Source organism: Colletes gigas, unplaced genomic scaffold, assembly GCF_013123115.1.
Source record: "Colletes gigas isolate AHSC1104 unplaced genomic scaffold, ASM1312311v1 Colletes_gigas_Sc00021, whole genome shotgun sequence".
In the NCBI taxonomy this organism is placed as follows: Eukaryota; Metazoa; Arthropoda; class Insecta; order Hymenoptera; family Colletidae; genus Colletes; species Colletes gigas.
Window position 1 is genome coordinate 1,036,479 of NW_025106650.1, and position 23,087 is coordinate 1,059,565.

At 39.8% G+C, this 23,087-nt stretch overlaps 1 protein-coding gene across 6 annotated transcripts in view; it reads right to left on the reverse strand.

Annotated features, from left to right (window-relative positions):
* Positions 1–22,845, reverse strand: part of LOC122400960 (matrix metalloproteinase-14) — a 41,185-nt gene extending 18,340 nt beyond the window's left edge. For all 6 annotated transcript variants that reach the window (XM_043402768.1, XM_043402765.1, XM_043402769.1 and 3 more), the window contains exon 1: positions 22,162–22,845. In XM_043402768.1, coding sequence (XP_043258703.1) covers positions 22,162–22,269 — 108 coding nt within the window. In that variant the 5' untranslated portion in view covers positions 22,270–22,845. The remainder of the gene's footprint in view (positions 1–22,161) is intronic.
* Between the last annotated feature and the right edge of the window lie 242 nt (positions 22,846–23,087).

The window sequence follows — 23,087 nt, forward strand, 5'->3', positions numbered from 1 at the left end:
GAAGGGACTCCAAGAATTGGAAATAATGAAACGTTTGCAATTAAGTGCTCTATAAATTTTTAAAAATTTTAACCCACGAACAGTGTAATGCAAAATCTCCTGAGGCTACAGAATATTTAATTTCTCGCGTTTCTATATTTCCAGGCAAAGTTATTCACTTTCTTCGAATGTCGAGAAAACATCTGCGAAAGGAAGGGACTCCAAGACTTGGAAATAATGAAACGTACGGGGGCTCTCTTGTGGACAGACTGTTTTTTGCCGCGAGACGATTATCCTGTAATGGGCAAAAAACGCGACAGTGCAAAAAGATAATGGCACGTTGCTAACACGATTAACAAAAAAAACTACTCCGTAACGTGACGCGGTCGTTTGAGGACGTTGACGAGTTAAATATGGCCGCAGGAGTGCCTACTTTATGCCTGCATAATTTATCCGCGCAAAACAAGGTACGGGTTTTTAATTCAAATGCGGTTTCTTCTGCGAATACGTCGTTACAGAAATCCAGTATCACGTGCTCCAAAACGTATTCTCAAAATATTCTAATTTACATCGTTTGTCTCGGATAGGATTGAAAAAATTCATGAACTTGGACCTAAGAAGACGTGACAAAGATGGTATATTATAAATTAAGTATCTTCAACACTATTTTGTACTTATAATTTCATCCCCAATTAAAAGTATAACGTTTTTAGGTTCGTGCAAGAGTTAAATCAGAGTGTGTTGCTGTGTGATTCATCGTTTCCAGATTCCCACAAGTAGATCAACCTGACAGTGCACGCTCCGCAGCCACTAAATTCACTCCGAGAGCGAACGATACGTACGGTAAGCAATAAAATGCATAATGAAAAAGCAATCGCAGCCGCGAACGGCGTGCAGTGAGTGTAAAGTTATTCCGTGAGTCACAGTCGCACGATGGAAGAGCGGATAAAGAAGATATTCATCGGAATATTCGATTCGTACGGAGTAATTCAGTGCATCTTCGCTCCACTCGAGCCACTGTCGCAAATCCGTTAAGACGGAAGCCTTGAACGGCCATGATTCAGCATTGAAATAAGCTCTATTGTGTCTCCTGCTCGAGTAGCTCGTAATTGGTCGGTGCAATTGACGTTTAAGATATTTTGGACCTCCGTTTCTCAGAACCAAGACGCTTGGAAAACCAGCGGTTATTTTACTTAATGTCTTTGTGGTACAATTATGCAAACATCGTCAAGGGCTGAAAATTTGTCAAGCTTTGTATTTTGATTGACAGTCCCTCGTTTGTCAAATAGGTAGAATAGTAATTTAAAAATAATTATTTCAAACAAGCTCGATTAGTCAACTTTTGGCAGTCACCGTGAAATTCTTGGTATTAAAAAGCAGATTACTACGAGTATTATTTTAAACGCAGTGGTCGATCCTTTCTAAACAAACAGAATTTATCTCTTCGAGCTTTCTCGAGCCTCGAAGATCGTTATGTAAATCAATCTGCTCTCGTGGGATGAAACGGTTCAGTCTAGTGCTTCACTTGGACGAAAGTAAACATATTGTAATTCGCCTAAAGACGAGCCCTGGGAACGCGATTTCAAGTTACTGTTACAGTAATAGAATTCAGCTCTAAATTCTTCGAATTAAAAAAAAAATAGAATATTATCTCAAATCCAGTTCGAAGAGATCGAGTTAAATTCCCATGCAATTATGGAAGATTTTCACCGATCAAACTGGGATTAAATCGATCCTCTGGAAAGCGTAGGCGTATTCCTGTTAACAGCTCGTTAAAGATGGAGGTTCCCCGCGGTAGATTGCGATCCGCGTATCCGGAGTCAATGATTCAAACGCTTCCGTGTCTTACGAATCTCGTGATTCCTCGCGAGCAGCATGGCTTCCAGGAACGGCGAGATTTTTATGAATGAACGTAAGTGGAATGCGCGCGCTCGTACTCTAGCTCGTGTGTCACGCGTGAATGGACACTCCTTCCGACGCTCGCGCGAGTCGGACGAACTACGATTCTGAATCATCGATGTCGTCCCCCGGGTATTTCGATTGTGATTCGACGTAATCCAAGGATCTCGCGTTGTCTTCCAGCGAAAGGAAACGCCGCGTTCGTTCGACCCGCGTGGGCGAAGATAAGAGGATCGCTGTCTCGCCAACAAAACTCTCTGTCACGAGTTCAAGCACGCGTCTGCATCGTTCTATTTCGCGACAGAGATATGTCCATACTATATCACCCCAGGGAAAAATTTTTTTCGAGAGGCCAAAATGGGACGAAAATCAAGAATACCAATTTCTTGACTGAGGCTTCGTTAAAAAGTTATTAAAAAATTTCAAATCGTTCTAAAAAAATTATTTTTGGTTGCGGGCCTCAATTACAATAATTTTTTGTGAATACACATACCCCCGAAATCCTACCCAGTTTCGAGATAAAAATTCGTTACCAAAAATATAATGTCTGATCATGAGTGAATGATTTCCCTGAAATTTCATGTTTTTCAAATCGTTCTAAAAAAATTATTTTTAGTTGCAGGGGTCGATTATAATCATCTTTGCTCATTACACATACCCCTGAATTCCTACGCATTTTCGAGAAAAAAATTCCTTACCGAAAATTTAATGTGAGGCCAGAAATGTCATGCATCTCTTTAAATTGTCATAACTTCTCAACGGAATGGAGGATTTCAATGTTTCAAGCGGCAAACAACGCGTATTTTGGCGAAGAATATGTAGAAATTCTAACAATATTGAAAAAGTTGATCCTTGACCCCGTAAAGTTAGAAAACCCCTATAAAAATGGTCCCAATTTTCAAACAGCCCTAATTCCTGCAATAGTGAATATATTTCAATGAAACTTTTTTCTGAAGTAGAGCTCATAGGTACCTACAAAAAAATATTAGACCACTTTTCTGTAGGGCGTCAAACAAAATTACAAAAAATCAGAAACGAAGGTTTAAGAAAAATCTGCAGGGGAGTGGTGCCTAAATTTTTGGACGAAAAAAAAAATTTTAAATCGTTCTGAAAAAATTATTTTCTTTTGCAAGGGTCAATTATAATCATTTTTGATCATCAGACATACCCTCGAAATCCTACCCATTTTTGAGAAAAAATTTCGAGAAGTCGTGAAATTTTTCGACAAAATTAAAAATTTTCAAATCGTTCTGGAAAAATTATTTTCGGTTGTAGGGGCCAATTACAATAATTTTTGGCCAATAGACATACCCCGGAAATCCTACCTACTTTCAAGAAAAAAATTCAGTAAGAAGTGCCTAAATTTTTCGACGAAAAAATAAATTTGAAATCGTTCTGAAAAAATTATTTTCGTTTGCAAGGGTCAATTATAATCATTTTTGATCATCAGACATACCCTCGAAATCCTACCCATTTTTGAGAAAAAAATTCGAGAAGGCGAAACTTTAAACGTTAATAACTTTTTAACGAAGCCTCCATCAACAAATTACTATTGTTGATTTTCGTCTTATTTTGGCCTCTAGAATCTCCCATTACAATTTTTCCCAGGCGTGGCCGAACACCCTGTAGAACAAATAAATAAATTTAAATAAAATAAATTAGAGACTGTGTTTAGAGAACTTATGTAATGTTTACGATGCTGCAACAATTCAGTTTAAATTGTTTCGTCACAACACGAAGCGATCAGTCGCGAGTTCCCGGACTATGTGACGAATCCCGGGCGTGTACAATCTTGCAAATGACTGTCTCATTGTCGTATCTCCGGTATCTCTTACGTATCGAGCACGACATAATTAAATATACGCGAGAAAACTAGTGGATGGTTTATCGTACATGGAATCTAATTCGTAAGAAACACAAAGGTTTACAGTTTCTTGTAACCGAACGGCGTGATGTCATATATGTTTGTTCGGAAATTTGTGTTTGCAAGCGTGGAATTACGAAAGGTACCGACCGATTCGTTACTATGTGGCGTGTTCGATGCGAGATAAAGAAAATTTTGAACCGTTTACATAATTTAATGCGACGCTAAACATCGTACGCGAGAGGAATGAATCACGAGTTAGTTCCTAAAGCAGATCGTAGATTAAAAACAGAAATCACCGGGTACTGTGAATGACGGCGGTGGCTGTGCAATCAGGCGACACGTGCAAATTCACACGCGTCGAACAAAGGATGGAAAACACGCGTGCATGATTGCTCGTTTTTCACGGCCGAAATTACCACCGTGTTCGAACGGAACAAGGAAAATTAAACACCGCCTGCTATTTTTCCGTAGCCACCGGTTCTAGGAATTTCTTTATTACCGCTGTGTGCTCGCGTGTGTGTGCTTTTCTTTGCATTCGTCGCTGATAATAATATGCTAGCGATGGGAACGAACGTACTCAAAGCAGATGCAATAATTAGAGTTAATTCTTTCACTCGAACATTTCAAAAATCAAATATAAAATATAGAGATAATTTTGTCTGTTTTGTATTGTATAGAATCGAACATTCTTGTTAAAAAAGAACACTTGTATCGCGTTTCTTGTTGATTGGTTCGTCAAACACACTTCGTGCACCTTCCATTACTAATTTCTGACTCACTGTATTTGCATTTCTCGTAGTTTATATTTCGCTAAAGTACTATGTTAAAGACTCGTCATTGTAAATACATTTGTTCGAGCACGACGTTTACAGACTATTTCGCTGTTACTATTACGGTTCGTATTTGCGCAACACGCAACATTTATTGTACTTTCAGGCTGCTTAATTGCGGCTTTTCTCGTGCACGTTCGAACGTTATTTTCAAGAGAATCTGCGTTTATTAGCAGGTTCTGCGCCGAGTGGCTGGTAACTCGCGATATTTAACGTGAATTTTAATGTAAACGCGTTACAACTATCAGTAGTAAATATCGAATCGCAATTACTGTCACCTGTTCCTTTTTCCCTTGAATGATTCGAACAAGTGAATTCAATTATATAAACATTCCAATTTCCGATGAGAACAGATAAACAAAAGCTCTACTTTGAGTACGATTCTTAACACTTTGACGGCCGCTGTCACGTATACGTGACTTTGCGAGCTAGCAGACGTTGGCCACTGTCACGTGTGCGTGATCTACTGTATCAGCCACCATACATTCAACTTATTACGTTTGTTAAGGGAGGTTACACTTATAATTCCTTATAATAATATTCCTAGCATCTTCGTGTATCTCACTTTGGTTTACAATATCAGTGGTGACTGACAACGGTATACGCGTGATACTTGCGGCCATTAAAGTGTTAAGAAATGAAAATAAACATTCTGGTGCAACAGAAACATACTTATAATATATTTCATACTAAAGTATATATTCTATAGTATCATATCTGTTTTCTGAATTAAAAAAGATGGAACTCGAACCATCGATAACGCGGAGGATGAAAGGCATCGCGTTCGAGGGAACGATTCTCGACCCAAGATGGACAGTATCGATACCGAACGAGGTCTCGAAAAATTGTTCCGCGGTCCCGTAATCCCCGCGAATTTGCGAATCGATAATCGTCGCCGTTGACGTAATTACTGTGGCGGCTGTTAAGGCGAAGCACGATACGTTTTATGTTCGAGCTACCTTGAGAGCCGCCTCCGAACGAGGAACGTGCAGAGCACACGATAATGCAATTTAAAATTACGGGTTACGCTGTTGTTAGTTTAATATTGCGGCCTTGGAGAATTTTAATAATTTAGACGGCGAAGATAGCGAAAGAATGCTTTTGCATCGATCGCGAGGCTGTTTAGACGGAAGCCGGACGAGCCACCGGAAACTAAGGATACACCAGAGCGTGTATTCTTCTTAGCTCTGGTATACTTCGTGGCTATTAATTATCGCGATTCTCAGATCACGAATTTCCCGGTCGAAATTGTGAAACTCATTTTTTCCTATTCCAAGAACAACCAGTTCTGTTCGTTTGCGAGACCACCGCGGTCTTGTCCTTCGCGATGAAAATTGGTACCTTGCCCGTACATCATCAATTACCCCTGGTGGAATTTAATTGCTTCTGTGGAACGTGATTACGCTTAATTTTTAGCGAATTATCATGCGTAGTTTGTCTTTCACGATTCCCAGCACTTTGCTTCCTGTATCGGCCATGTTAGATGCATACTTCCAATAAATTGATAGAACAGCTTTCTGTATCGTAGATAGAATCTTAATCGATTGGTAAATAAATTAGGAAAAACATGTATGGAGCTGAGGGGTTTCTTGATATCTTCTGGTATCTCTGGAGAACGTATGAATGAGGACATGTTTTTATTTCATGAAACACGTTTACGTTCTCATCTATCGAGCCCCCTTTGGGTGAAAATTGTTAGATAAATGAGTAAATATGAGTCCAGATACACAGTGATTCATTGATGAAGTGAAACTTTTAAGTAGTACAGAAAAATATGTACAAAAGAGGTTGAGAGTGGGAAGTCTCGAGAAAGAGTGAAACCCCCACTTGAGGGATCATTTAATTCCCATTTCAAAAATTACAAACTTAGATATTTTTGTAATTTCAAATATAGAATTCACAAGCTTATACATGGTGTCCGGCCACCCCTGGGAAAAATTGTAATGTGAGATTCTAGAGGCCAAAATAAGACGAAAATCAAGATTAGCAATTTGTTGATCGAAGCTTTGTTAAAAAGTTACTAACGTTTAAAGTTCCAGTCGTTCTGAATTTTTTTCTAGAAAATGGGTAGGATTACGGGGGTAGGTCTATTGACCAAAAATGATTGTAATTGACCCCCACAACCGAAAATAATTTTTCCAGAACGATTTGAAATTTTTTAATTTGTCGAAAAATACACATTCTCGAATTTTTCCCTCGAAAGTGGGTAGGATTTCGGGGGTATGTCGAATGACTAAAAATGATTGTAATTGACCCTCGCAATCGAAAATAATTTTTCCAGAATGATTTGAAACTTTTCAAATTTTCCGAATTTGTCCACATTCCTGAATTTTTTTCTCGAAAGTGCGAAGGATTTCGGCGGTATGTGTATTCACCAAAAATACTTGTAATTGACCCCTGTAACTAAATATAATTTTTTTAGTATGATTTGAAATTTTTTAATTTCGTCTAAAAATTTCAATACTCGAATTTTTTTCTCGAAAGTGAGCAGGATTTCAGAGATATGTTTATTCACCAAAAATGATTGCAATTGAGCTCCGTAACCAAAAATAATTTTTTCAGAACGATTTGAAATTTTTTAATTTAATTGTTTAATAACTTTTTAACGAAGTCTCAGTCAAGAAATTTATATCCTTGATTTTCGTCTTATTTTGGCCTCTAGAATCTCCCATTAAATTTTTCCCAGGTGTGGCCAAACAACCTGTATATTTTTGAAATTTCAAATATAGGTTTGTCAAACCACGCCCTCCCCCCCAAGTTCTAACTCAAGTAAAACATTGTATATTTGGTTTTCAGTTTCCAAATTCATCATGCGTTTCGTTTATTTTTCCACGTCCAAAGTAACGTCAGCGACGAGCAAACAACAAGTTTAAAGTACACTTTCCGTATCAATGCGGTGCATAAATCCGGGCCGGGCAGTCCGTATCGCGTTCACCTGTCGAAAAGTTGACACTTTGATTGGGTCGAGTTATCGGAACCGACGTGCGCCTCGTTCCCATGACCTGAATTTAAACTCGGTCGGATTTCGTGCCTCCACCAAACGCGCGTCGTAATAATCGTTGTTTTCTGTTTCGTAATGATCCCTGTCGTATCTATCGCTTCTATCTGCCGTCAAAAGCATTGTTGTACGCAGTCGGCCGCGTAACGCTTGTAATAAACGACACTGGAAAATCGAACGAACGTCGAAACATCGAGCGATCGTTCGCGCCGGTTTTTCGAACAAGCCGCCATGTTGAAAAGAATCTGCGACTCGTAACAGAGAGACACACACACACGCGCGATCGATTTCCCGCGGAATTTCTGCGTAGGCAACGCTTGATGAATTCACTGGTGCAGTAACGAAGCGAATAGGGTAACTGGGTCAACCGATGCATCAACCAGCGACCTTTACGATTAGAAGATACCGAGACACCTCAAAGGCCAAATGTCCGCCGCGAATATGTAAATTCCAGCGTCTGAATCCTGAAAAAGGACCGTGACTTTTAAGCCGGTATCCTCGTTACGAGGCGGAAACGTCGCGAATTTTTTGCGAGGAGAGTACGAACCCGTGCGATTCGAGATTTTAACGCTAGATTGTAGAACGTATCTGCTAAACTTTGACATTTTTTAACGGTGAAAATAGTCTGCAACACCGCGGAAATAAAATTTCCAGTGCATTCGTGTGCATCGAGTTTCAGCAAGGAAATCGGTATTTATCGACGGTCGATAAGAAAGTGCAATTGCTTTCGAATGAAACGATTTAATTTCTTTATCGACGGGGGAAAGTATCGCAGGGTGTCCAACAGGTTTTCGTAGATCGTAATCGTCTATTTTACAAAATTATAGTCGATAATCCGTCTCTTCAATTTCTCGTTGCTTTTTCGTTATCGAGGTCGTCGTACAGGCTCGATAAGATTAAAAATCCGAGAGATTGCAATGAGAGGTACCAGATTACGCGATGCGCGTGGTCTCGTTCCAGCGTGTTTGCAGAACCGTTGCAAAACTTTAAACAAATTACGGTTCTTTCTTCGAGCTCTTGAAAAATACAAAGCGAAATTTATGTAACGTGAGCACACAGAAGATAAAAGTTCCGTAAAGCGTAATAAATCTGTCGGTGTTCCATCGACTTCTGAATCCCCGCGAACCTACCTAATCGTACTGAAATAATGTAAACAAAGTATCGTTAAGACTTATGTGATCGTTGACTTAGTTCTGATGTTTTAATTTTGGCTGATTCGATTCTTATTGATTCCCTTTACGTTCCACCTGAGGACCAATAAAGAATATTCGATATATAATTTTTCCCGAATTCGATAAATATGCGATCAGCTTTTAAACAACATTGACAGATAGGTCGATAGAAAGTTCCACGATATTCATTCTTACTACCGGAACGTCCATTATCTTCGATCGAAGCAGCTGCTCGCGTAATACCATTTACGGCGATCGTTTCGATAATCGGGTACGGCGAGCGTAAAGTGTCGCTCGATAGTTGCGTTTGTCTACTCGCGGAACCTTATCAGCTCGTGTTATCGCTGATAAGGCGCGCAGGAAAGCGCGTGCCTTTCCAGGGAAATGTAGAGCAACGCTTTTTCTGAAAAGAGAACGAAAAGGACGCGAGCAATGGCCGCTGTTTTCGAAGGCATTATTTCTGCGCGCTGTGTCGCCTTTCGTGCGAGTATAAAGCGTGACTCACGGCCTTAAGGGCCACCGGATGCATAAGGTATGATGCACGGTCATCTGAAATCTCGCCACGTTTTCTCGACTAGTTTAAGATCTAGGCTGTGGCAGAATTTAATGGAACTTCTGCGCCAGTGTTTCTCAAACTTTTCTGTCTACCGCTTGGACGATCTTCCATTTTGACAATAGATCGTATTTAATTATTGGAATCTAACAAAACCGTTGTTCGAAAGTTTCTTGTTTCGATATCGATAAAAATCAACATGGCGTGGCGCCCTCTGCAGTCTCGACTACACTTTTCATTTGTGAATTTATTGAGAAAGAGTCAGCTTCATTAGACGTGAGTTAAGTCAGACACTTGAAAGTATAACCGAAATCACATATTATTTAATTTTGTTTTTGTTGTATTTTCAATTATTTCTAAACATAACCTCGAAACGAGTTAATCGATTGATGTCGATCGGTTCAGGGGAAAAGAAGTCAATGTTCTGGAAATACGTTCGACGGTATATCTTAACAGAAATTACAGAGTGGTCAATTTCATTAGATAATCACCGACACGAATGGTTTTTTCATTCGATGCTTCGAAACTCCAATATGTTACATAAGTAAGACATGAAATTTTTCGACAAAATTAAAAAATTTCAAACCGTTTGGAAAAAATTATTTTCAATTACAGGGATCAATTACAATCATTTTTGGTGAATACACATACCCTCGAAATCCTACTCATTTTCGAGAAAAAAATTCGTATAAGTGAACAAATTTTTCGACGAAATTAAAAAATTTCAAATCGTTTAAAAAAAGTTATTTTCAGTTGCGGGGGTCGATTACAATCATTTTTGGTGAATACACATACCCTCGAAATCCTACTCATTTTCGAGAAAAAAATTCGTATAAGTGAACAAATTTTTGCGACGAAATTAAAAAATTTCAAATCGTTTTAAAAAAATTATTTTCTGTTGCGGGGGCCGATTATAATCATTTTTGGTGGATAGACATACCCTCGAAATCCTACTCATTTTCGAGAAAAAAATTCGTATAAGTGAACAAATTTTTGCGACGAAATTAAAAAATTTCAAATCGTTTTAAAAAAATTATTTTCTGTTGCGGGGGCCGATTATAATCATTTTTGGTGGATAGACATACCCCCGAAATCCCACGCATTTTCGAGAAAAAAATTCTTTACCGAAAATGAAACACATGTCCATCGCTAAAGTATTTAGTATACTTTTAAGTTTTGCATCAATTGCGACTAGGTCATCGACATATTATTTCTTATTTATTGTCACGTGCATAGGTAAGAAACAAGTACCCTGATTTTCAGTAATCGGACGATCGATAGTCATAAAATCGAATTGCTTTGAGACGTATGCACCATTTGCAGGAGTGTGTCGCTAGGTTATCGATTAGGCGAAGGCTAAAAGTAGCACACTGTTGAAATTAAGAAGTTGAAGCGATAGAAAAGTCACCAGAAGTTGCATTGAAACTGTAGCTTAATTATCAGATGTTCTTTCATTAATTTTTTATTTTCTGAAATATTCTATACAGTGTTCAGTTCGAAAAAAGTTTATATTTAAAAAAAGGTAACTAGTGTCTCATCTAAAATATACGACATAAACATAATTATTAATTCATTTTTGTCTTCCATGCTGGTTAGTAACTGAAATGAAATCGTTACAACAGTCAAATTTTTCGAAAAACAAATTGCTCTCTGAGCAATGGCTCCGAGCGCGTGCGTTGTTCGTCTGAAGGTCCCCTGTCACATGATAAACAGGAAAATAATAAATCGTAATAAAGAGATCAGTACTATCGTCGAACCCACCACGAAGTAAACAGTAAACCCATTAGCGAGAAGTTGCAGAAATAGAAAAAAAATCGTTTAACCCTTTAACCTCAAACTTATGGCCATCAGGTATACTACATCGTACGAGTTTGTGGCTTCATTGTTTTCACGAGGCACAGACACATAATATTTTGTCCGCGGGCATTGCAGCTTACCGGTTTACTGTTTATAGAAACCGAGCATGTGTACGTCATAGTAATTTAACGACTGACGTCAAACAAGATCAAAGTAAGAATTTTTATAAGGTTGGTCGTTAAAGTAAACAAAAATAGAATTTTAAGACGAACAGGAAGTAAATCGGAAACTCGTAGTCCATATTATTTATTTCTGAATAGACTACATATATCTTATTATTATTTCAAAAAATATTTCGATGTAATCTGCGTAACATCTTAAATGTGTGCATCGAAACTTGTACCGTCAACTAAAGTGACGGCGCCACCGTCGTCCCAGATTCCCCAATTAATTTGAGGTTAACCAATCGTTTCTTTGTTCGAACAACGCGATAAAATTCAAGTGGATAGTAAGTTAGAGGTACACGGCAAAGTAACGGATCAAATTGGTCGATGTGGCGTGTAAGAGTCGTGTCGGGAATGACGGTCGCGCGACGTTAAAAGCGACCATCGGCGTCGATGTGGTCGCGGTGGTGGATAAAAACATCGGTACAAAGGGAATCGCGCGACCATTAACGCGAAAATATATTGCGCGGTCGTACAAAGCCCACGGTGGACGATCGGAGATAGCTTTTGTATTCAATGGACGTCTTGGAAGAAGATGCGAAGGCGTTGAATACTGATGTCGTTCGCGTCGACAAAGACCTCTTCAAGGTCGGGGTCGCTACTCGACACTTGTACACCTTCTTGCCTCCTCTCGAGTAACTGATCATCCGATGCATCCTCGTTGCACCGTTAAGCGCGATGCAACGACGCGTTCGCGTGTGCAGCCTCGAAACGAAACTTTGATTCTCTACGATAGCGTCTTTTCGTTTGATAACGTTTCATGAAAAATAAGTAAAATTTTAGGTTACGTAGTTTACAGTGCTCTGATATCAAAATTTCAGTCTCGAGATTATTAATTTTCTGTAGGCGAGATTAACTTTAGAGTAGACTCGAGCATTATCAAGTTAAGTTTAGAAAGAATTTTTGTATCGAACCGTGACGTATAATCGGGAGTCCGTATCTATCGTTATTGTTAATATCGTCACGTTGTCCTAACAGGAAAATGCTGATTTGATCCGTCGAAGAAATTAATAATTCAATTTTATACATGCATTCAACGCTAACTCTTAAAAATTCCGAACTGAGTTCGATATAGTTTCATCGATGAATCATTTTCCACCATTTTTATGACCTTTCTTACTATCCTCTGATAATATGCATGATAAATTCGAATGACAAGTCCAATAAAAAATAACGGTCGTTCCGTTTTAGCCAAGATTTTTGATATGTTTATATTCGCCATTTGCTCGATAGGAATTTTAATTTCGCGGTTTCCAGCGTTTCTCGGACCACCGAACATGCCCAGGTGTTTGACCCTAACTGACCTTACCCGTCCATGCTCCGCGGCGGGTCAGGTAAGAGGCCAATTTAAAATCTTGCGTGCACCTGTTCGTGGAACAGCTACGAGATAACAGATTTCCGAATAAATCCGAGGCAACGCGACGCCCGTTTTCTTAATTCGTTTCCGCGCGAAATTAAAATGTATCGCGCAGTTGTGGCTTGGGAATCCACGAACGACCGCGAGGTCGAGATTTATTCGAATTCATCGTCCATCTTGCGTCCACGAAACTACTTAAATCGCCATTAAAGTATCTTTTGACAATGGTTCGTGTAACCCAGTCTGAGGGCTGACTTTTCTTGTTCCAAACTATACATTTGGTACACAATCTTCCTCGCGGGAATAAAATAAAGATAAGATCCTGCGTGTATTGCTCCACCAAAAACAAAAATTGAAGAAACGCGTACAAAGTGTGTACGAACGTTTATCTAAATACGAATCCGCGTAATACGAGACCATGCAACTCGAGGACTCTTGGGAGTACTCATCGTCAGACCAGAGACGGGCAAAGTACTTCGCATGAAAGTTTTTAACAACGAATACAAATTCTTTCACGTCAATTTGTCCGAATAATTGAACAAAAATTTCGAATAACTATTATCTGGGACGTAAACGCTTTTGAACTTCCACTCTGCGATCGCGTAAGTTCAGGTTCCCAACAGTGTGACTAATCACGCGATAACATATGGTGGAACAACTCATAGAAAAGCGAGAATTTGTATCCTATCGTGCTGCAAGTTGCATCTTTGTTTCAGAGAAAAAGTTTGTGGGGTCTTTCGCCTTCAGTACTCGCCGCCAGAGGGACCGTTCTTCTCGCAAGCGCTCGACCGATCTTCCATCTGCATATACAGGGTGTTAGGCTACCCCTGGAAAAAATTTTATTGGGAGATTCTAGAGGCCAAAATAAGACGAAAATCAAGAATATCAATTTGTCGATTAAGGTTTCGTTAAAAAGTTATTAAAAAATTAAATTAAAAAATTTTGAATCATTTTGAAAAAATTATTTTTGGTTAAGGGGCTCAATTACAATCATTTTTGGTGAATACACATACCCTTGAAATCCTATCCACTTTCGAGAAAAAAAATTCATTACCGAAAATATGTCTGATCATGAACGAATGATTCCCCTGAAATTTCACGTGTTTCAAATCGTTCGGGAAAAATTATTTTTAGTTGCAGGGTTCGATTACAATCATCTTTGCCCATTACACATATCCTTGAAATTCTACGCATTTTCGAGAAAAAAATTCCTTACCGAAAATCTAATGTGAAGCCAGAAATGCTACCCTGAAATTTCATGCGAATCTTTAAAACATCATAACTTCTCACCGGATTGGAGGATTTTAATGTTTCAAGCGGCAAACAACGCGTATTTTAGTGAAGAATATGTAGAAATTCTAACAATATTGAAAAAGTTGTTCCTTGACCCCGTAAAGTTAGAAAAACCCTATAAAAATGGTCCAATTTTCAAACAGCCATAATTCCTGCAATAGTGAATATATTTCAATGAAATTTTTGTCTGAAGTAGAGCTCTAGGGTACCTACAAAAAATAATTAGACAACTTTTCTGTAGGGCGTCAAATAAATTTATTAAAAATGAAAAACAAATGTTTAAGAAAAATCGACAGGGGGTGTTTTTCGACGAAAAGAAAAAATTTCAAATCGTTCGGGAAAAATTATTTTTGGTTGTGGGTGTCAATTACAATCATTTTTGGTGAACAGACATACCTCCGAAATCCTACGCATTTTCGAGGGAAAAATTCAGAAAGGTGCCTATATTTTACGGCGAAATAAAAAATTTCAAATCGTTCTGGAAAAATTATTTTCGGTTGCAGGGGTCAAGCACAATCATTTTTAGTCATTAGATATACCCTCGAAATCCTTCCCACTTTCGAGGAAAAAATTCGAGAATGTGTATTTTTCCACAAAATTAAAAATATTCAAATTGTTCTGGAAAAATTATTTTCGGTTGCGGGGGTCAATTACAATAATTTTTGTTAAAGAGACCTACCCCCGAAATCCTACTCACTTTCTAGAAAAAAATTCAATACTGGCGGAACTTTAAACGTTAATAACTTTTTAAGGAAGCCTCCATCAGCAAATTAGTATTCTTGATTTTCGTCGTATTTTGGACTCCAGAATCTCCCATTACAATTTTTCTCAGGGGTGGCCAAACACCCTGTATTCACTCCTCGATCTACTCCCAATATTTCTATTTAAGGCAGGGCCTGCTAGGATTGCCTTATTATAATTGGGTGTAAGTTAACGAAAAAGATTCTCTGTCAGTCCAATATTTAAAATTGTAATTATTATTTGACCAGTAAACGTAGGGAGAATTTTTTCCGATCGACGAAGATTTATTCTTTCTATTATTGTGTTTACGTTTTAGAAGCAGAGGATCGCTGACCTACGGCCTCTTACGATGCAAAACGCGCGGTTGCAATCAGTCAGAGACGTCGCGGCAAAAACGCATCGATAAAGCGAGAAGTGAGTCACTTCGAGGAAAAAAAGAAAAAAGAAAAAGCAAAAGGCTGAGTCAACAGCTCCGGAAGTAGTTCCCTTTATGCGCGCGTCGATTTCACAAAGATGTGCGCATATCGAGGTAAGCCGGAGCGATCCAATCGCGTATCGTACCGTTTATTTTTCTTTCTCTTCCGCCGATAAGGCGCGCGTTATGATCACGAGTCGATATAAAATGCAAACGAGGGTTATCGAGTATGTTAAAGGTGACATCATTAGAGATGCATCGCTGCATAATCGGTTGTGGATGTCGAAAGGAAAACGATTGGATCTGGACGGATGATGGATCTTTTAAATGACACCATCTCTTGTGTCACAGTTCTGTCGTAGTTCCTTATCGTCACGGAAACATAAGTTCGCCATGTATTATTCATAGTCTAATATTAATATTCATTTATCGAGGGGGCATCGCGAGTCGGGGCGATTTTATGACTCAACGATTCCGCGCGAGTCGAAAAATATAATCGAGAAACTAGATTATCTTCTCCACGCTGACATAATTTTAAACGTGCTCGATCGCGTAACGCCACGCGCGCCATCGTATAGAGATTTTATTGATCTCGAATATTACATTCGTAATATGCAATTATAGCGAATCGTTTTAATTTCAGAATCTACGAGTTTTAAAAGTTTGTCAGGTTCAGTGTTCCTAAACGAATGACTGGAAAGTCCTGGAAACTTGCATTTCATTAACGTTAGTAACTGACTTAATTTGGATACAATATTATCTTGAAAATTACTTGTTTAAATACTAATATATGGAATATTGTAATCTATGCAGCGTAACGAAGCGTAAGTCACCAAACGTGTATCGAAAGTTTCTCGAGAATTTAAATGCAAAATAAATTAGGCAACAAATAATATCCAGAATTTTTCATTATTTATTTTCAGATCGTTAATTAGACAGCTCGAATAATTCACCTGTAGTAATTTGGATTTCTTCTTCAAGGTATTCCGATATTAGAATTATTATTCCAATTTGAATTTTTACGTGTTAGTACCTGTGTACTCGTGTACAGAATTCAAAATATTATTCTAGCTTCGGATAATGTAGAACAAAAGCGTTGGAACAAAAGCTGGGGATCGAGGCAAGCAGGAAAGCTTCCGCGACAACGGGACAATTGCATCTTTGCCAAACTCGTATCTTCTGACGTCACACACGTCTTGCATATCATCAATGTAACGCAACCAGACATTTCTCCAGTCGCGATTCGCGTTTGCGCAACGACGCGAGCCCGATTCCGCGACTAATTAGTCGTTCGAGGCACGTCGTGTAATGATCAGCTGCGATTAGTAATTGTAATAAGCCGTTGCCAAGATCGTTGCTATCTTTGCATCGACACGTATCTTCCGTAAAGCTCGATAAGACGCGGAAGGTGCTCGAACCGATCGACAGGCCGCATTTATGAGTCAATCGACGATTTTCCAAACGCGTTACAATTCGAATCGGTTTTCACTCTCTTCAACACGAGTTTATTTTATCTATTTTATCGTAATAATTTCACGATCACTATCTTTGTTAATTCTGTGTTTCGTGGTAACTCGAGTCTATGAAATGATCCCCCCAGGAGTATATTTCGTGCAAACGTTTCGTGAAAACCAAGAAAAACAATTCGTTTTTATGATCGTGATTCCCAAAGTTAACTAGCAATTTATACGTGTGTACAAAGGACCCTTTGTACGAACGATAATTTTAGCTATTCATACCGCGCGATTCGTGTGGATCGTCCTTTGTTTCATCTGGCGCGACACCGTGTTCCTTAAACTATCAAGAATCAAACACGTGATGCACATGTAACTCCAACATCGAACGCTATCTTCTCATCGTGAGACTTTATATTATTATGAAACATTTAATTGCAACGGAATTTGGTATTGCAGTTATTCTTAATATGTGCCTGGAGCACTGCAACGAATTTACAAATTCTACAAATTACTGTTAAATTCGTCGTTTGAATCGATTTCTTTAAACGCCACAACGGGGGTGTAAAATTTCTCAACGTTGACATATCCAGAACAGTCATTTTGCTCGATGGTCCTCTTCGTTGCAAGGTACTCGAAGCGAAGCATTTTTTTTTTTTGCAACGATTTTGTCGAAAGCCAGAGACGATGGAAAAATTTACTGTTGGCAAGGTGCCAAGCCATCGATTCTCCCGCATCTCTTTCTCTCGCTGGCTGGATCATACTAGGAAATGGTAAATAATGTATGTGCCTCGACACGGAAATACACACAGCGTAAGATCGCGAATGTTGGCCTTCGTCGTGCACGATCCGCAGTCGGTACACGATTTAACCGTCATCGGAATATTAACGATCGAACGATAGATATTCTCATCGTTCCTCGATCCAGCGATCGTTCGCTCTTTTACGTATCCACTGTCCGCTCGACTCTCGTCTCTCTTTCTTTCTCTCGAAAGTTATTCTCCCCTCGATCGAGATTTAATCGACTCGTTCAATTAGTCGTGTTACTCCTGCATGATTTATAAACCCAACGGTGGCTTTTCGAACGTTGCTTCGCATTGTTCTTAAAATACTTTGTGTATTTTATTTCGTTTCGATAGAATCTTAGAGAGATCGAGCAACGAACTAGCGCAGTGGATATTAAAACGATTAGATCTTTCAAACGATCTCGATGAATTGTTATTTTTCCAAAATATGTACATAGATCGAAATCTTAATTAATCGAGTAAGTTTGTCGATAAGGGTCCCACGACATTTGTTGCAAAGAATCAGCCGTGTGAAGCGTAGAGTACGAATACCGTTATCTTTTTATCGATTACAGTATTCGATGATCATCGATACAGCTAAACGTGGAGGCTTGTATCTATCTAGGGGCATTTTTTGGGCAATTTAATCGAGTAAGTTTGTCGATAAGGGTCCCACGACATTTGTTGCAAAAAATCAGCCGTGTGAAGCGTACAGTACGAATACTGTTATCTTTTTATCGATTACAGAATTCGATAATCATCGATACAGCTAAACGTGGAGGCTTGTATCTATCTAGGGGCACTTTTTGGGCAATTAACGCGCGTTCGATCCGGTAATTTCACTGGTCGAACACGTGTAAAACCACCACCTGTCGTTTTTCAAGCCTCGCTGGAACACGTCGTCGCGACGTTCGAACGTGGCCGGTGCTTGTTTTAGTTGGCACGATGCCCGTGGACATAAATTCGTGTCAATTACGGGCCAGATCGCTCGGACAAAGTATTACGTGTTCAGTGACATATCACGATTACATTGCGATGGCACAGGACCATAATAATTATTTCAATGAATTAGCTACACGTCGACGCGATCGCGTTTCTACTCGAACAATCGATTATGTTTCACGCGTCGACGATCCTATCTCCACTTATAGAAATTTCCTATTTCCGTTCAGACGTGTAATTTGTTCAATAATAAATACGATGACTTCGATAGTGAAGTGGTTTCCTTCGAACAGGAGTAAAAATAAAAGTACGTACCGTTTATTTGAAAGCAAGAAACAATTTTAAATTATTTAGTTGAGAATAAATAAATCATAAGTAGATAGTTTTGTACTAAATAATGAATGTTTTTTTAACTGCTCAGTATCGTATATTTTCTACGTTTTGATTTAATTCTAACATTTTTGTTCGCTAAAAAGAAGCGTACTAATTTAAAAAGTCCCTCGAATTATTAGAAATTTTAAAGCAGTTTGATTGAAATTTTTATTCGCTAAGGAGAGCTTGCGTATTAATTAAAAAATGGCGCTTCTAATTGGTGTACACAAAGGGGCGAACAATGATCGCGCTCCAGCATGTCTGATTGAAGCAAGTATGATTCTACTGCCTACGTTCCTGACTCTTACTACTTGGAACGAGCATTTAGCCCAGTTTCCACTTACGCGGCTCGAATGTATCGTCAGTCTATCAGAATTTCGTACATCTTCTCAAACTTTGCTCCGTTATTGTTATAACAAAAAGTTTCCAGCGACTCTTATTTATCTCTTAGAGTTAAATAGCAACAAAGTTCTTATACGACACGGTAATTTCCGCTATCTTCGAGGCTCTCGAAGACATTGCGCGAGTCATTAGATGCACTCAACTTCCAGTAAATTACGTGTAATTTGATCCGTTAAATAATCGCGGTAAAGACGCTTTTAGCTGAAACATTGGATAATTTTATAATCGAAGTATATTTCTCGTGAAGCAATACAGACACTTCTTGTTTATTCTCAGACGTATTAAATGTAATTCCAGTCTAAAAATAGAAAGCCTAATGATATTGACGAAAATTCGCAATTCTTAATGTGTAAAAGTTAAATCGTTTTCTCGCTGCAAAAACACCGTTCCGCGAAACAAAGAGAATTTTAATTCATAGTTGTGTGCGGTCGATGCTTAAAAACATCGTAAAAACTCGAGACGGAATAATTATAGCGCGTCGGTATTCATGGTAAGCGGAGTGCAGTATCTTATTAGCTTTTTTCACGATGAAAACAATCGATCGATGGTCGTCGGGGTAGGCCTGGAAACGCACGTGGCTAAAACTTTCCTTCGATGTCAGTGTCGTTAATCTCGAACAAAGACGAGGCGTAATTAAGGTTGCGAGGTCTCTTTGGGTTTTCACGTACCGCAAACCCCGGCGATAAAAATGTTCGCGTTTGTGTTTACCTGTACAGATAATTACGACGTTATCGTTCGTCGAGATTGCCCGAGCCGAAGCGTACGAAACACGCTTTTTAGAAGCGTGATTTCGATGACCGTCGTTCAGACTAGTTTTCAGACAAATTTTTAGAATTTTCTGAATGTTGGAACATCTAAAAAAATGACTTGACAGAGTGTAATTGCTTTGCAGAACTCTGGACAGTCATCGAGAAACTTTTGTGGCCTTCTAAAATTCTGGAAGATGAATTCTGTGATTCGTAGAATTTTCGTGAGTCATTTGGCAATCTTCATCGTCTTTCTAAAAGAGTTAGCTCTGAGAAGCGTTGAAAGTTAAACGGGAGAATCTTATCACGACATTTTGCAAAAAGATCGACCTGCCGTTTGATTGGAAAAAATAGTTGAAACGAGTGTTAGACACTGAGTGAAATTATCTTATCTTACGAACGTACAAGTTCTTCTTCGGTAATTTTGTGAAAAAGTCCCATCGTCAATATTGACATTTTCACACCTTAACGTTAATAGCAACGTTTAATCGCGATTTCTACGGGTTTCCAGTCCGATGGAAGTTTCGAAGTCGAATCGATCTCAGTTTTCCACCCATAATCGATCATTGAGATATTCCGTCGAGTTCAGCTTCGATCTCGATCTCGATCGCGGTTGGTTTCGATACCTCGCGCTCGAACCGCTACTTTTCAATGAATCGAAGGTCAGGATCGAGTCAGCGCGCGTACCTGAACTTTGTCAGCGAAGGTAGCCACAGTGACGTCACATAGTCCAACCTTATGTCATTACGTCGAGAACCGGTCTCGCTGTTTCTGCATTATACTCCGCATACCAGCGTCGATACGTCGAATATAGAAAATTAGTTATGCGACATTCTTTTCATTCCGGCTAGCGTTCTTCTCTTCTGACGGAGTTTCGCGAACGTTCAATTTGCAGATGATGTTGCACAACTGCGATCAATATGAATAAAAAAAAAAATACTCTCAACGTTAGAATCGTCGAGGCTTCGATCGAGAGGACAATGAATCGTTTCGATTAATATTTATCGAACGTAGCTTCTGAAATTCCAGCGTCCACTGTTCAATAATAATAGTTATCATTTGGAAAAACAGTGCATCGACTTTAAACTTTCCTTTGGGATTTAGGTTGTTACTCTTTTATTATGCATATTTCAATCTCAGAGAGAATTGAATATTACGTAAATGCTCTTATCTTCTTCAAGAGAGACAAAATGAAACGTGATGGTTTTCCATAGATTTGATGAACCAATAAAAATGGTGGTGCAGCTGTTCTTCTCAGGCAGCTAGCGAAATGGGAAAATCGTGTTCGTATCGAGCAAAAATCAATGTACGAGCAACGTGAATCGCGTCGAAGATAACTCGGTATCCATCGTAATCTGTATATCAGTGTCATAGAGATAAAACGTTTCCTCTGGAATGTTGCTCGCATTGTCAAAAGAACACGTACCATTAATACGCTCGCGTAGATATTACTCACTCGCGTATGACACACTGCAGACACGGTGGATTTCGCGCGAAACAATTTTCCCCTCAGAATCAGCCTCTGTGGCAGGCATTTTCCGTCGCGGTGATACTTGTTGCGTTCGAAGCGTCCAATTTTCTCGGAATAGCCGCGAATACGCTTCCGATTGCGCAACAGAGGAATTCGCGATCCTCCAGCGAACTCGAAAGACCCGAAATGGGCACTCGTTTGACCGGTATAACGCTTTACTTTTTGCAATCTGTACTCTCGGTTCGTCCAACTCTCGATCCTCGAACCGAATTCATTCAAATTTCTATCGATCGTCTAGCAACCCTCTTGTACTATTCTTTAGGAAATCAACCATCTTTGTACTTCTTCTCTAGGAAATCCTTGGGAAAGCCATAAATCAATAAAAATTGTCTTCTCTAATAGATTCGTAACAATCGAGTAAATTAAAGCAGAATTTACACACTAGCTAACGTATGTAATTTTCAGTTCTCTGCATTCTGAGTATTATTTACTAATAGCATTCTTCTCTAACAAAAATTTGTCTCGTGTTTGTAGGTTTGAAGAAGTTTGAAGTAGAATGGTACGTTTCACCGAGTGTCTGGTAGCCACCCTACTCTTAACGTTAAGTTTCGGGAAGATCGACGATCTGTTTGCTTATATTTGAGCAGGTTTGTATCGAAAACGAGCGGTTCCCTTGGGGCGATCTGCGAGACTGCGTACATATAACTAAAAATTGCCTCGTGTTTGTAGATTTGAGGGAGTTTGTAACAGAGTGTTACGTTTCCCTGAGTGTCTAGGAACCACCGTACTCTTAACGCGAAGTTTCCGGAAGATCGACGAGCCATTTGCTTACGTTTAAGCAGGTTTGATCGAAAACTAGCTTACCATAGCCGCGGTTTGTGAGACGGCTGGGACCTCTTCCTCCGTCCTGGCGCACGAAACGACGACCAGGACCGCCAGCAGGGCACTTCCGGTACACCTCCTGTTCGCCATGTTCGTCCTCGGTTTCCGTCGCGATCACAAAGTCGGTGACACTGACTGCACACACGTGTTTCCCTGGCTCCGTTTCTCCGTAGATCGCAGGATGACGCGACGCGTTGGCCACGTGTCCTCTCGATCCCGATCTCGCGTACGATCCACACGGCGCGTCTCCTCCGTTCCTCCGGCGAAACCCGAGCGTTTCGAAAGGCGCGGACACCGTCGGTTAGCCGCGCGCCAAGCAGGGTCAGTCCGAAACCTCGTTGCCACGACACTATCGATTTCGTGTTTTCCCCGCTGGTTATTTCTCCGGTGACGTCTCGCCAAACGGCCAAGGTGCCTCTGGACACGCACCAACGACGAACAACCGATCGTCTGAGTCTCGTCTCGTTCGCTCGACTCGGGCCAACGCCGATTCCCGAGTCGCCGGACGACTACGCGAAACGGGGAATTGTCGTTTGTGTGTTTTTTCTCTCAAAATTTCGATCTCGATTTCAGAGGTACCGCACCGGGGAGCAGACGTGGACGAAGAGGAACGAAAGAGTTTGAGGCACGAGGATGGACGCGCGACCGTACGGGGAACTGGTACCGGTGTCTACCGCCACTCTGAATTACAATCAGTCTGCCACTGACTTTTATTGAGGCCTCCCACCACGCGGCCTGGCGACTTCCACCATCGGCGTCCGCGACTCCGTACAGTGCTACGCAAGTGTGGCCGCCTCTTGGAACTCGTATGTCCGTACCTCGCGGTACGGACTCTCCTCTAGCACCTGGACGATCCAGGATAACGGTCGAACTTGGTTAGAAACAGTTTTCGACAGGATCGGTTGACC